The sequence below is a fragment of the Salmo trutta genome, chromosome 1, assembly GCF_901001165.1.
Source record: "Salmo trutta chromosome 1, fSalTru1.1, whole genome shotgun sequence".
Taxonomy (NCBI): domain Eukaryota; kingdom Metazoa; phylum Chordata; class Actinopteri; order Salmoniformes; family Salmonidae; genus Salmo; species Salmo trutta.
In genome coordinates this window covers 55856320-55871665 of record NC_042957.1, presented here as the reverse complement: position 1 = coordinate 55871665, position 15346 = coordinate 55856320, and the positions used below count along the sequence as shown (strand labels likewise).

General features: G+C 43.7%; 2 protein-coding genes across 2 annotated transcripts; one reads left to right on the top strand and one right to left on the bottom strand.

The window, feature by feature from the left end:
- The first annotated feature begins 217 nt into the window (after positions 1–217).
- LOC115201566 (galactose-3-O-sulfotransferase 2) lies at positions 218–5610 on the top strand. Its single transcript, XM_029765320.1, has 4 exons — positions 218–373; positions 3504–3813; positions 4099–4416; positions 4614–5610. The coding sequence occupies exons 2-4, from the start codon at positions 3695–3697 to the stop codon at positions 5521–5523; spliced, it is 1347 nt and encodes a 448-aa protein (XP_029621180.1). The 5' UTR covers positions 218–373; positions 3504–3694; the 3' UTR covers positions 5524–5610.
- Positions 5611–6034: 424 nt separating this feature from the next.
- LOC115201560 (cysteine protease ATG4D-like) lies at positions 6035–15136 on the bottom strand. The gene is made up of 11 exons (XM_029765308.1): positions 14998–15136; positions 11773–12013; positions 9553–9636; positions 9249–9422; positions 8804–9080; positions 8643–8710; positions 8401–8549; positions 8213–8291; positions 8050–8126; positions 7661–7780; positions 6035–7121 (listed from the first exon to the last, which is right to left on the bottom strand). The coding sequence occupies exons 2-11, from the start codon at positions 12005–12007 to the stop codon at positions 6942–6944; spliced, it is 1443 nt and encodes a 480-aa protein (XP_029621168.1). The 5' UTR covers positions 12008–12013; positions 14998–15136; the 3' UTR covers positions 6035–6941.
- Positions 15137–15346: the final 210 nt, after the last annotated feature.

Below are 15346 nucleotides of genomic sequence, written 5' to 3'. Positions count from 1 at the left end.
TTTGTTTGAGGTCAGAAACCATTCACCCATGTGACGGGCTACATTCCAAACATTGTTTTCTACGTAATAAATGCGAATAAACTGGAACACTGCCAGACAGTTGGCCAACGTTAGCTAATGGTATGGTCTCTGCTCCATGCTGTCTTAACAAAATGTAGGGTGCGAATGACGTTGTTTTGCTGACTTTAGAGATGCGGCAAGAGTAAAACATATATTTCAGTTGGTTGATCCAACCCGCACCCCGGCTCTAGTTAACTGGATACATTTACCAAAAACATGTATTCATTTCAGTCTGCCGCCACTGTCTGCAGAGAGCCAGACGAGTAATGTCGGTCCTGATTACCGTTCCTTCCAACCCAACGACAACCAAAAGGTACTAGAAAGTGAAATTACGTATCATTCATCTGAACAAGGATAACATCGACGAAGTATTAAAAATAAAACACGTGAATCTGACTTACATTGAAATCACCCTTCGCGAGTAGGTCCTTTCGAAGTATGTCGACGTGGGGGATGGGTGTACAAATTATTATAGAACAGCACTATTACATGTAGTAAAATAAGATCATGAGGTAGCATTGTTGATAGTAGTCATTGACAATAATAAATAAAGCGATTGAGCTCTGTTTACATGCATTTTTCTATGTCAAAAAAACATTGACGTTATCAACACTAACTATATTGACTCGTTTAATAACGCTGTCAATATAGGCGCTGTTTTGTAGATTGGAATATGTACCAGTCCGCTTTACAGTAAACAACACATATGATAATACAGGTTATTTAAATGAAATGCATAGGGACTAGATAGAACCACGGAGAGAACTGGGTAGTGGTGGATAGTCGACTCCAAAATAATCGATTCCTCGACTCCTTGCCTGTCGACTCCCTTTTCTGGGTGTCAAGCTTCGAATCCTAAGATTCAGTATTTTTGCAATGGAGGAAACTATTTTCCGTAGAACACAAACTCTCGCTTCTTTCACCGCAAAGAGCGAGGGAGAGATAGGAGGGGCACAGCCAGGCATGTCCGCCACCAGGCAGAACTGTGCATCGGTTATCAAAATATGTAGGCTATAGCAATGCTGTATTTCACAATTTCTTGCCTTGTAATGTCTCGTGCAAATTCACTAAAGTAAGGGCTATGAATGAGTAGGCTGAGCTATTCTACACGCAACAGACCGAAGACCAAACACACACTAGCGTTTTTCATAGCGAAGGGAAAGAGAAGGCGAGGGAGAGAGAAGATAGATAGGGTGAGGCAGAAAGACTGAGTAGGCTGAGCTATTCTACACTGCCTCACCCTATCTTCGCATAGGCTGTATCTTGGTAATCTGTATCTAGCTATGCCTCGTAAATTACCAAAAGTATATTAAAGTATATATTAGGCAGTCAGTGAGTATGGCTAATCTGATCTTCATAGTGCCAGTGAATTGAAGTTAAAAATCACCAAATGCATCAGTTAAATTAGGCCTAAAGGTGCAATAAAAATGATTGCCTAAAGCCTATTTAATGAAACTCTGGCTGGCTTTTGATGACCTAGGTCAGGGCTCCCCAACCCTGTTCATGGAGAGTTCCTGTAGGTTTTTGCTCCAGACCCAGTTGTAGCCTAACTAACTTGATTCCGTTTATCAAGCAGCAAATTTTTTTTATCAGATGCGCTAGATTAGGGTTGGAGAGCCCTGTCCTAGGCAATAGCTCGCAAAGCAGGATCCCCGCTGAACTTTTTAAATGGCAAGTTCACTTTCTCATCCATATACCCAATCAAATGTGCATATACCGTTCAGCAGCTCAAATCAGCAGGATGTGGGGCATTGTTATTGGGAAGGACGTCTACCATGAATGGATCGCAAAAATAATGGTTATGATCACACTTCATCAATATAAATATTATGGGGAGACCTATATTTTTGTCAACGCACATACTTGGATAATAATTACAAAACCAACGTCTCTAGTAATGCCCGTCCGAATAGGGCTGTAACATGTCAAAGAATGGGCTTATCAGCGTCGAGTGCGCAATATCATCGCATGGGATCCGTCGAGACTGCACACGGCAGAAACATCACTGAAATATTATTGATGTAACTTCTTACAAATCACCTTCTATAGTCAAACAAAATAGTCTTTTAATATGCAACTGGGGGGGGGGGGCATCATGCTCTTGCCAATCCTCTGAAACGCAAATATAATCTTCCTAGTAAGACTGCAATAATGAGATGGTGCGTATGTGTGTGCATCCGTTTCAGCGTGTTTTTGGAGTTGAGCAAGAGTCGACTCCAATCACAGGAGTCGGAGTCGACTCCAAAAATCCTGAAGTCGCGCACCACTGGAACCGCGTTCATCAGGACAACACTTTTTAAATTGTTTTATTTTATTTAACCATTATTTAACTAGGCAAGTCAGTTAAGAACAAATTCTTATTTACAATGACGGCCTACCAAAAGGCAAAAGGCCTCCTGCGGGGGACGGGCCCTGGGATTAAAAATACAAAATAAATACAAAATAAATATAGGACAAAACACACATCACAACAACAGAGACAAGACTACATAAAGGGAGACCTAAGATAACAACATAGCATGGTAGCAACACAACATGGGAGCAGCACAAAACATGGTACAAACATTATTGGGCACAGATAACAGCACAAAGGGCAGAGACTACAATACATCACACAAAGCAGCCACAACTGTCAGTAAGAGTGTCCATGATTGAGTCTGAATGAAGAGCTTGAGATACAACTGTCCAGTTTGAGTGTTTGTTGTAGCTTGTTCCAGTCAAAAAGTTGGCCAACCTTCAGATAGAAATGTATGATGTAGAACAAACATAGCTACCTCTTTTGTGTATAGAATCAGGTCTGCTCTAGTCATGGGATTTCTATCTGCAACGTTTTTGTAATGAACATGGCCTGCTCAAAGGAGGGTAAGGGTTACCCGTTTATCACCGGTTTTATTATCAGCCAATAGTATCTTGACATGTAGCATTTTAACCAATTGAATGATAATGCACATTAAGGATCGATAAGTAAAGCAACGCCCCCTCCAACATCAGACCCTCCCTTTCAATGAATAGCACTGTCAAAGTGTTTGCCACAGTCATATCACACACATTCATATCAGACAATAGTGAAATACCATAAAAACAAGGGTTTCATTCACTTGTTTGTAGATGTGTAGGCTATTCTTATAATACATTTTCATTGTTGCACACCTTGATTTAGGCCTAGGTGGTTTACTACTCTTTGTGTTGGGGAATTTTCTGTTCTTATTTTAATTGTATCTAATTTATTGTATTTATTTATTTTCCTTAATGTCCTTGTCTCTCATCCAATTTAGCTTTTAGTATTTGGCACTCCTAATATACAAAACCAGTGATTGCTGCTCTTAACATGTGAATAAGGACATTAGCTTTGTCATATTGCAGTTGCACCTTACGACTGTTTACAGCAGCAAAGCTTGAGAATAGACAGCCTCAAATCTTATGTTAGTCAAAATCTCAATCAGGACTTCTTGGCTGGAGAGTTGCTGTCTGGCTGCGTGACGTCTCGCTGAGCCAGCTTAGAGGGGGAGGTCAGGTCTCTCTGTTTCTTTAAGCTCCGGAACCCAGTCACCTTCAAAGTCCCAGAGCCTATTTACCATGCTAGGAGGGAAGAAGGTTCCAGAGGAAAGTGTTTTGGGTGGGCCACAGAAAGGAGATGACCCTCCGCTGGTTGTCCACCCAACTTTGGAGACACCGTGTGATGGGTCTCCTGATGGCTTTGTGTGTCACCTTGTTACTCATGCTCCTGGCTACTCAGTCATTGCAGCATCCAAGGTAAGGGACAGTCTGTCTCTCTCTTTCTCCCCACACCATTATGCAGTCTGTAGCTGTAGGTGGTGGTAAAACTAATAGATTTAGCTCAGTGGTTATTGTGAATGTACCAGAGAAATTCTACATATATTTGTGTAAATGCATTACGGATTAAAAAACCTTTTAAATACAGAATTGATTAATGAGGAGTTTTTTGTCATGGCATACAGCTAAGCTGCATAAGTCCTGTTGAGACTTTGTTTACCTAGATGTCTGATGAAATCCTCTGTCTCTTTCCTTTTTCGAAAGCCACTATGCTGGGCACCAGGGACATAAGGTGGAGGAGAGGGGAGCACTTTCCGACAATGCTCCTCGAAACACCCCCGTCCCATCCCACACTGCCCCTAACAGGAGGAAGGAGGTTCAGACACCCAATCTGCAGCATCAAAGAAACCCCAATGGGTACACTTTTATGAGGACAAGGAGGAGCCCTCCACCTGTAGCTTTCCTCAAAACACACAAGACTGGAAGCAGCACTGTCCAGAATCTGATGTTTCGCCTTGGGGAGAAGGAGAACCTCACTTTCGCCTTCCCCTATTACGCATACCAGTTCAGCTACCCAGATAGGTATGGGCACGACTACTATCTCCTGTAAGATACGGTTCCCTCTATTCATCTGATGAGTAGATCTGTTCTATTGCAATGTTCAGATGATCAAATTTACTGTCAGGTCTCTGGTACATTTGGAGCCCCTCCATTTGGTGGATATTAACTGCAGATAACTTCCACTGTTTTAACGTGCTTAACCTTCCTTATGGCTGCAGGTTCCGAGCAGACTTTGTAGATGAGCTGCCACCGGGTTCCTCTCAGTTCGACATGCTCTGCAGCCACATGCGGCTGGACCTGGGACAGCTGAAACAGGTGATGCCCAAGAACACCATCTACATCACCCTGCTGCGTGATCCTCTACAGACCTTTGAGTCCGTTTTTAGCTACTACACTTCCACTGTACCCGCCTTCACGCTAGCCAAAAAGGCAGCTGACACAGCTAACAGGAAGTCCGCCCTCTCGGTCTTCCTGGAGGCCCCAGAGTCCTACTGGGACCCTACAGAACCTGGGAATGGCCTAGCCAGGAACCCTATGAGCTTTGACCTGGGCCTCAGCAGCCAAGAGTGGAACGCATCCTGGCCCATGGAGCTGACTCAGCTGGAGGAGGCCTTCCAGCTGGTGATGATCGCTGAGCACTTTGATGAGTCTCTAGTTCTCCTGGGGGCTCTGCTGCAGCTGGAGCCTGAGGAGCTGGCCTATGTGCACCTGAACGTCCGTGCCCCATCGGACATCACCCCGCTGGAGGAGGACACCAAGGCTAGGCTCTGGGCCTGGAACAGTCTGGACGTGCTGCTCTACAACTTATTTCTGCAGGTGTTCTGGGAGAAAGCTGAGCAGTATGGCCTGGGGAGACTGAAAAGGGAGGTGGCCCTACTGAGGGCCTCCACACAGAGGCTCAGACAGAAGTGTGTGGCCAGAGGAGGAGTCCCCCCTGGTGAGCTGGAGGACCTGGTCAGGCCCTGGCAGACCGACACAGTCACCATCCTGGGATACGAGGTACGAGGGAACCTGACTCTACAGGAAGAGGGGCTCTGTGTGCGACTAGTGCTGCCTGAGCTACAGTACCACACTCACCTGTATTTCCAGCAGTATGGCCATGACATGAGGTCCATACCTACAGACTAATGTGCAGCACTTTCCCTTTTAGATACTACACCACTCAGAATTTCTGCTTTTGATGTATTTTTCCAATAAACCAAAAATACTAACATTGTTAGGTCTCTTTCCAAATGTATTTTAATTTTTTAAATGTGGACCTTCTTGTTAAAATACTATAAACAACCTTAATTCAACTCCTAGCAACCTAATCAAGAGATGTTAGCCTCTTGGGGAAGCTAAAAGAGGCATAGTTCAGCCATAATCCGAGAGGAAGTGGCGTATATTTTACTAGAAGCTCAAGGACATAATTTTAGCTATAATCATTACATTTTTCAGATTTTTTGGGTGGGGAGAAACCCCTCTTCAGTTATCAAACAAATTTATAAAGCCCTTTTTACATCAGCAAGTCACAAAGTGCTGTACAGAAACCCTACCTAAAACCCCAAATAACAAGCAATGTAGAAGCACAGCATGGTATCCGTTAAACATGTAATTCAAATTTGTATGGCCTAAACTAAATCAGTCTGATGACGTTGAGTGATTTTTTTAAACTGAGCTTTTATTGAATGCATTGTGCCACTCATTTTCCATGTAAAAAATATTCATAAAAAAAACAAAAAAAAACAGGGCAAATGCAACCCTATATTGCTCAGAATGTGCCTCTTAATTGACTGATAGCAATTAAAACATTTATATTTTATACTCTCCCCACTCAGCCACATAAAACCAACACATCTCTAAGAAGACAAATTGATTCCTTCACTGGTTCCATGTGCATGTCACAAGGTCTAAGGAATCTGATTTCCTAATCCATTCACAGAGCAGACATCCTGTCACATGACGTCAAACAGCAGCTCAGAGTCTAATGCTGGACAAAGTAGCTCAACAAAAGGTTGTAGTGGAGAGGACTACGGGATGAGGAAATAGGGTCAGTTAGTGTCTTTCAGCCAGGCATAGTCACCCATGACTTCATGTAGAATTGTAAACAACGAAGTTGAATGCAGGTTATTTAACGTAAGAACCTCAAAACCATACGAATATCAAAACCTTAAATTAAAAACAATTATACAAAAAACATTTAAAAACATTGTTACATAAAAACACATCCCCTTAAAACAAATAATTAGCCAAAATGAATAAATACACAAGAATAGTGTCATTGGCCTGTTCTATTCAGCAACACTTCACCCAGCCTGGTTATTGCCTGTGGAGGTTGGGGATAAAGGCTAATGCTGGAGCATGTCACCCGTCAGTAGCTGCCACTGATAAAGCTCAGTTCAGTAACCGTGTGTATGAGTTGGTATGTGAATGATGTTCCCTGCTGGCCACATTAAGTCAGTCTGTTCACAGCACCCTTAGCAGAGTGGCCAACAACCAGATGTTCCAGTTTTCAGGGATACAGCTAATTCAACCTAGCTTAGAAGATTTATATCTGCTATGTTAGTTCACAATAACACAAACTCATCCATGCTGTTATTGGTCCTTCTCAGCCTCGCCTTGTCCTTGGTCAGGATGTGGGTGACAGAGTTTGGGGGTGCATCGCTCTCATCCTCCTGCCCCCCATCCTGTCCCTGACCCTCTGCAATGGTGAAGATGGGGTACCTTTCTGTTGATGATGAGAGAGCCTGGGGAAGAGAAAGAGATGAATGAGAGAACCATCTCTAGGAGAGCTCTTATTTTTCCCCTCATCTCAATTTAACCATTAACCAATGACTGTATTACAACATACTGTAAAAGCAATACATGTACTTGGCTCCTTGCAACTAAAACATGTTCTGCATCAGTTATACAGCATACTCTTCATATATGTATATTTGATGTTTGATCTCAAGAGTAAACAACAGCATCTTGTCCAGGGTTCAAATCCATAGCCAGCCTATTCCCCTGACATGGACACCGCAAATAAAATGAAGTTGGTCACATTCACAGGATACAGGGTGTAAACGGTACAGTGAAATGCTTACTTGCAAGCTTTCCTCAACAGTGCAATACCCACTTATTAAAATAATACACAATAAGTAATACAAAGTAGTAACAAAATAACCATTTTAATGTTTGGAATTTTAATGTTTGGAAATATATACACAAAAATAATATACAGTATAGCTTAGATAAATAATAAATAGTAGCAGCAATAGTGGCTGTGTGTGTGTGCCCCACATACCGTGCTAACAGCTGAGCACAGTAACTCAAATTCCTTCTGGCTCTTGGCATAGAAGCCTATAGTGCAGCTGGGATCCATGCGACTGAAGGAGATCTTCCTGGGACACTTACAGTGAAACGACTGCAGGGGGAGTGGAGAGGAGAAGGCCCCATTAAGGCGAGAGATGGTGGCGTCAGGTTAGCCCAGTTTCTAGAAAGATTTTATCTTGATTGTGTCACGAAAGCGTCGCCAACAGGCACAGACAGGTCGGTAAATAAGTGGCTTACTGTTACACTGCTAGACCGAGATACAATCTTGGTCTAGGACCTGGGCTAGTGTCATGGATGAAGAATAATATATAGGGTTTGCAAACAACACAGCCAAAACAGGAAGAGAGCACCTTCCATTACCTCTAAGGGGAAGTTATCCTGTGTGATATCCACTGTGGACTGGCTGTAGTGGGGGTCCAAGTACAACAGCTGTTCGTCTAGCACAGGAGACATGAGCATGGTCAGAGTGAGGGTACAAGGACTGTAAAATTACAGAATGACAACAGGAAGACCATACACCTACCTTGGTACCCAACGAAGAACAGAGAATGCTTGGGTTTGCCACCAATGATTCCAATGCAGCATTCTAACCTCAGGAGATTCTATGGAAAGATAAAAACACAAGAATGGTTTACCAATCTCTCACTGTGTTTTGTGGTTGTCATTGTCTGTGTGCATGTCTCTAGCATGTTACTCTGACTTGACACATACTTTGACACATTTGATGTAGGTGGGGTTGAGGACTTCTCCTCCCAGGCGCACAGGGACCAGGATGATGACAGACTTCCAGGCTGGACTGGGTCCTGTGGAGCCCTCAGATAGAGGTCTCTCACACAGCCTCACCACGTCATCTATGTACACTACACAGGGACCACATAATGATACCACCTATTACTATAGTCTGATGGGCGCCCTGCCAAATAGTGAGAATGAGATAACAAGGGAACACTCACCAGCGCAGTCCTGTGCTACATACACTGTCAGATTGGACACCTCTGATGATGCTGCATCAACAGCCTTACTAAAACCAACAGACACCCCACATCACTAAGGGAAGATGTATTGTACTGAATGCAGATGACTGGGGGGGCAGGTTTAGCTTCTAAGTTCTCACCGAAGTATGTGTGCTACGATGGAGGGGCCGTACCAGTCCCCTGCCTTCTTCCCTGAGCTTGTGCCTTGTTCCACCAGCTGATGCAGCCCGAACGGGGCGATGGGATGGTCCCCAAACCAGGACACCACCCGTCTGTGAGTGACCTCAGTCCAGCTCTCCAGGAAGGACACTATGCTCTTCCTCTGTCCCTTATTAGTCACCTCTAGACCCAAGGAGCGAGACTCCTGTACCTCCATGTCATCTTTGGAAACATGGTTGGCAGAGAGCCAGGTCCAGCCTGGCAACAATAGAGAGACAAGGGACAAGGTTAAGTAGTGATAAACTGTAGTAGTGTGTTACTCAGGAGATACTTTGAGATGCTGCTGGAAACATGTACCTGTATATATGTATATGTATGTGTGTGTGTGTGTGTGTATGTCCCACGTGCACAAGTTTTTTCTTTTACCTGGTGGCAGCAGGTGTAGCAGCAGCCCCTGTGCTAGCAGCATCTGTCCACTGCGCAGCATGCAGCCCCACCCACTGTCTGTGGTCAGAGAGGAACCATCCAGCTGTGGGAAGCCCCGCCTGTACGTCAGCCACAGCAGAGTGGCAAAGGCCCGGCGAAAGCACTCCCTCTCCACTGACAAAACAAAGGACAGACACCATCCTTGAATATAGAATTGTCTCAAATCCAGTTACATACCAGTTTACCATTAGATGTGAGTCTTTTTAAAAGGGTGGAGTTACCCAACCAACAGAACATCTCTCACCTCCATGACTGAGCAGATAAGACTGTCCAAGCATGGTCAGAGGAGAGGTCTTGCTGAAGCGGGCCTTTGACTTGAACGACCAGCCTGGACCAGCAAAGGAAAACAAACAAAATGACAAACAATAACTCGCCCAAGCCTCCCCACTTCTCCTTCACCCAAATCCAGATAGCTGATGTTCTGAAAGAGCTGCAAAATCTGGACCCCTACAAATCAGCCGGGCTAGACGATCTGGACCCTCTCTTTCTAAAATTATCTGCCGAAATTGTTGCAACCCCTATTACTAGACTGTTCAACCTCTTTTCCGTATCGTCTGAGATTCCCATAGATTGGAAAGCTGTCACGGTCATCCCCCTCTTCAAAGGGGGTGACACTCTAGACCCAAACTGCTACAGACCTATATCTATCCTAACTTGCCTTTGTAAGGTCTTCGAAAGCCAAGTTAACAAACAGATTACCGACCATTTCGAATCCCACCGTACCTTCTCCGCTATGCAATCTGGTTTCAGAGCTAGTCATGGGTGCACCTCAGCCACGCTCAAGGTCCTAAACGATATCACAACCTCCATCGATAAGAGACATTACTGTGCAGCCGTATTCATCGACCTGGCTAAGGCTTTCGACTCTGTCAATCACAACATTCTTATCGGCAGACTCAACAGCCTTGGTTTCTCAAATGATTGCCTCGCCTGGTTCACCAACTACTTCTCAGACAGAGTTCAGTGTGTCAAATCGGAGGGCCTGTTGTCCGGACCTCTGGCAGTCTCTTTGGGGGTGCCACAGGGTTCAATTCTCAGGTCAACTCTCTTCTCTGTATACATCAATGATGTCGCTCTTGCTGCTGGTGATTCTTTGATCCACCTCTATGCAGATGACACCATTCTGTATACCCTTCTTTGGACACTGTGGAAGAAGGACACTGGCCCTTCTTTGGACACTGTGTTAACTAACCTCTAGATGAGCTTCAATGCCATACAACTCTCCTTCCGTGGCCTCCAACTGCTCTTAAATGCATGCTCTTCAACCGATCGCTGCCTGCACCCACCCGCCCGTCCAGCATCACTACTCTGGACGGTTCTGACTTAGAATATGTGGACAACTACAAATACCTAGGTGTCTGGTTAGACTGTAAACTCTCCTTCCAGACTCATATTAAGCATCTCCAATCCAAAATTAAATCTAGAATCGGCTTCCTATTTCGCAACAAAGCATCCTTCACTCATGCTGCCAAACATACCCTCGTAACACTGACCATCCTACCGATCCTCGACTTCGGCGATGTCATTTACAAAATAGCCTCCAACACTCTACTCAACAAATTGGATGCAGTCTATCACAGTGCCATCCATTTTGTCACCAAAGCCCTATATACTACCCACCACTGCGACCTGTACGCTCTCATTGGCTGGCCCTCGCTTCATACTCGTCGCCAAACCCACTGGCTCCAGGTCATCTATAAGTCTCTGCTAGGTAAAGCCCCGCCTTACCTCAGCTCACTGGTCACCATAGCAGCACCCGTAGCACGCGCTCCAGCAGGTATATCTCACTGGTCACCCCCAAAGCTAATTCTTCCTTTGGCCACCTCTCCTTCCAGTTCTCTGCTGCCAATGACTGGAACTAACTGCAAAAATCACTAAAGCTGGAGACTCTTATCTCCCTCACAAGCTTTAAGCACCAGCTGTAAGAGCAGCTCACAGATCACTGCACCTGTACATAGCCCATCTGTAAATAGCCCATCTGTAAATAGCCCATCCAACTACCTCATCCCCATACTGTTATTTATTTATTCATTCATCTTGCTCCTTTGCACCCCAGTACCTCTACTTGCACATTCATCTTCTGCACATTCTACCATTCCAGTGTTTAATTGCTATATTGTAATTACTTTGCCACCATGGCCTATTTATTGCCTTTACCTCCCTTATCCTACCTCATTTGCACATGCTGTATATAGACTTATTCTACTCTATTAATGATTGTATGTTTGTTTATTCCATGTGTAACTCTGTTGTTGTATGTGTCGAACTGCTTTGCTTTATCTTGGCCAGGTCGCAGTTGCAAATGAGAACTTATTCTCAACTAGCCCACCTGGTTAAATAAAGGTGAAATAAATAAATAAATAAATATATATATATAAATAAAATATAAATAAATAAATATAAATATATATATTTTTTAAGTGACTGGTCACTGTTAGGTCAAAACGGTTTTAGGCACACAAACCATATTTGACGTTGTTCCATGCTGACACCAACTTGGACTTGAGTCTGCCTTTCTCCTCAGGTTCCTCTGGGTCATCCCGGCTCCCATCAGAGCCCTGAGTTCCCAGAGACATGGTGGAAAGGTGGAACCAATCGTCTGGAGGGTCACCCTCAGGGTTCTGGCCCTCACAGGGAGAACTGGGGTTCATGACTACTGGGCTTGACCAACTGTCTGGAGGTCGTTTCCTTATCGCCATATCAACCTGAGAGTGGACACAGCATTGAGTATTCAGCCAAGAAGAAACCTTGATTACCATCAGAGGCAAAGCTCAGAAGTAAGCTGAGAGATATTGATTGCACAAATCATAGTAGTAACTTATACTAAGTCTTCTCTCCAGGAAGTAGCTACAAACATATGTTAAACTGCATGACATGTTAATAATTCCCCTCAGTGTGTTAGAATGAGGGCATGTGACTAGCTTGTGATGACAGTAGGAATTTCAGACATGTATGGGTTTCTTTCAAATAGATAGACTATAGTAATGTTGACAGAAGATACCAACCCTACCGTTAGGCTTGTTTACACTGAGCTCCACTGGGGTCGAAACGCAATCATGATTAAATTAAGACAATGGGGAGCCAGCGCGAGATATGGGTCAGAATATAAATCTCAATGTAGGGATGGGATATGTATTATTACTAATGTCCGCTAGCTAGCAGTAACCACCTTAGGCATTTTCGAATGGCAGTGTCAGCCAATCAGCTCCTTTGTTGTTCAACGCGACTTGCCATTCCATAATGGCTGCTGTGGTTACCGCTAGCTAGCATGAGGATGAAAAAGGCAGTTTTCCAGGAAAACTAGCAGTATTTCAATCTTCTCGATGCATCAGTGTGGTTAAAGCTAAAACTTGGAGTACAGTGGCATATCCCATCCCTGCATTGAGGTATGTTTTCTGAGCCATATTTCCAGCTAGCTCCACAGTGTTTAAATATAATCCTGATTGCGTTCCGACCCCAGTGCAGCTCAGTTTAAACAATCGTAATAGTAGGGTCAGTATCTTCTGGCAAATAATTGTGGAGCAGCACTTTCTTTTCAGCAGACACTGAAAATGCAGTTACTCACACAGTAGAGCTCCATCTGCCTTCGCAAGTATCTAACTGTTTAATATATATTGAAAGATTTTATATCTGGCTAGTCTACAGTGCATTCGGAAAGTATTCAGACCCCTTGACTTTTTCCACATTTTTACATTACAGCCTTATTCTAAACTGGATTAAATCGTTTTTCCCCCCTCATCAATCTAAACACAATACCCCATAACGACAAACCAAAAACAGGTTTTTAGAAATTTCGGCAAATGTATATATAAACAAAATTTAAAAAGCGAAATATCACATTTACATTAGGTATTCAGACCCTTGACTTAGTGCTTTGTTGAAGCACCTTTGGCAGCAATTAAAGGCTCAAGTCTTCTTGGCTATGACGCTACAAACTTGGCAACCCTGTATTTGGGGAGTTTCTCTCATTCTTCTCTGCAGATCCTCTCAAGCTATGTCAGCTTTGATGGGGAGCGTTGCTGTACAGCTATTTTCAGGTCTCTCCAGAGATGTTCAATCGGGTTCAAGTCCGGCCTCTGGCTGGGCCACTCAAGGACATTTCAGAGACTTGTCTCGAAGCCACTCCTGCGTTGTCTTGTCTGTGTGCTTAGGGTCATTGTCCTGTTGGAAGGTGAACCTTCACCCCAGTCTGAGGGCCTGAGTGCTCTGGAGTAGGTTTTCATCAAGGATCTCTCTGTACTTTGCTCCATTCATCTTTCCTCAATCCTGACTAGTCTCCCAGTCCCTGAAAAACATCCCCACAGCATGATGCTGCCCTCACCATGCTTCACCGTAGGGATGGTGCCAGGTTTCCTCCAGATGTAACGCTTGGCATTCAGGCCAAAAAGTTTAATCTTGGTTTCATCAGACCAGAGAATCTTGTTTCTCATGGTCTGCGAGTCTTAAGGTGCCTTTTGGCAAACTCCAAGCGGTCTGTCATGTGCCTTTCACTGAGGAGCGGCTTCCGTCTGGCCCCTCTACCATAAAGGCCTGATTGGTGGAGTGCTGCAGAGATGGTTGTCCATCGAAGGTTCTCCCATCGCCACAAAGGAACTTTGGAATTCTGTCAGAGTGACCATCGGGTTCTTGGTCACCTCCCTGACCAAGGCCCTTCTGCCTCGATTGCTCAGTTTGGCCAGGAGGCCAGCTCTAGGAAGAGTCTTGGTGGTTCCAAACTTTTTCCATTTAAGAATGTGTTCTTGGGGACCTTCAATGCTGCAGAAATGTTTAGGTAGCCTTCCCCAGATCTGTGCCTCGACATAATCCTGTCTCGGAGCTCTACGGACAAGTCCTTCAACCTCATGGCTTGGTTTCTGCTCTGACATGCACTGTCAACTGTGGGAACTTATATAAACAAGTGTGTGCCTTTCCAAATCATGTCCAATCAATTGATATTTACCACAGGTGGACTCCAATCCAGCTGTAGAAACATCTCAAGGATGATCAATGGTAGCAGGATGCACCTGAGCTCTATTTTGAGTCTCATAGTAAAGGGTCTGAATACTTGTGTAAATAAGGTGTTTTTTTATTTTTAATACATTTGCAAACATTTCTAAATACCTGTTTTTCTGCCTTACCATTATTCGGTAATCCATTTTTGAATAAGGCTGTAACGTAACAATATGTTGAAAAAGTCAAGGGGTCTAAATACTTTCCCGAATGCACTGTATATCAGTAGCGAGCTAACAATCTGTGATACGTTGTGTGATAAGTCAGCACCCGAATTGTTTAACGTAAGTAATACATTTCGTGTTGACAACCAGCTAACATTACAGTGACACGACTAGGGTTGAGTTACCTACATGTCTCAACATTACAGATGAATCGTTAACATTTTTTCCAACACAATGCCAATGGCAAGCACGTTGGCATTCATTTGTCACTGACGAGCTTCTTGCTGGCTGAATGTGTTCTAACGTTGCATTGTAAAAATATATCTAACAAAAATATTGTATATTGCTTTCAAATCTTAAACTAACTCAATGTAGGCTAACTTGCTAGTGAGTGAGCTAATAGTTAATTGACAGCGGGTTAACGATATCTAGCTAGACAACGACGTCCATGTCTTTATTATATTCTGTAAACAAGCTAACATTAGCTGTTCTTTTCTCCTGAACTCTTTATAGTTGGTTATAATTTGTCCTCTTACCTTTATTTACATATCTGTCATCTTGTATGTTTCACTTACAAACTGCTGTCAACGAAATAATCCTATGAATTGGAGATGACTTTCAAGAACAAGTTATCCCATGATTAGCTAGCGGCCTGACTTCCTGTTTGTCTACCTGTCAATCGGTATCGTGATTGGTCAATAAAGGTCCAACGTTTCATTTACCCTATGCATTTACCCCTATTGATTTACTCCCTCCACAGCGGCGTGTTCAGCATGACGCAACGTTTTGGAAAGTTCATGTATATGCTACGTAAAACAAACATGCCTCTCTGACGTATAGAATAAGGATTTATGTATTGCTCTAATCATGAAATGTCTATCTGCA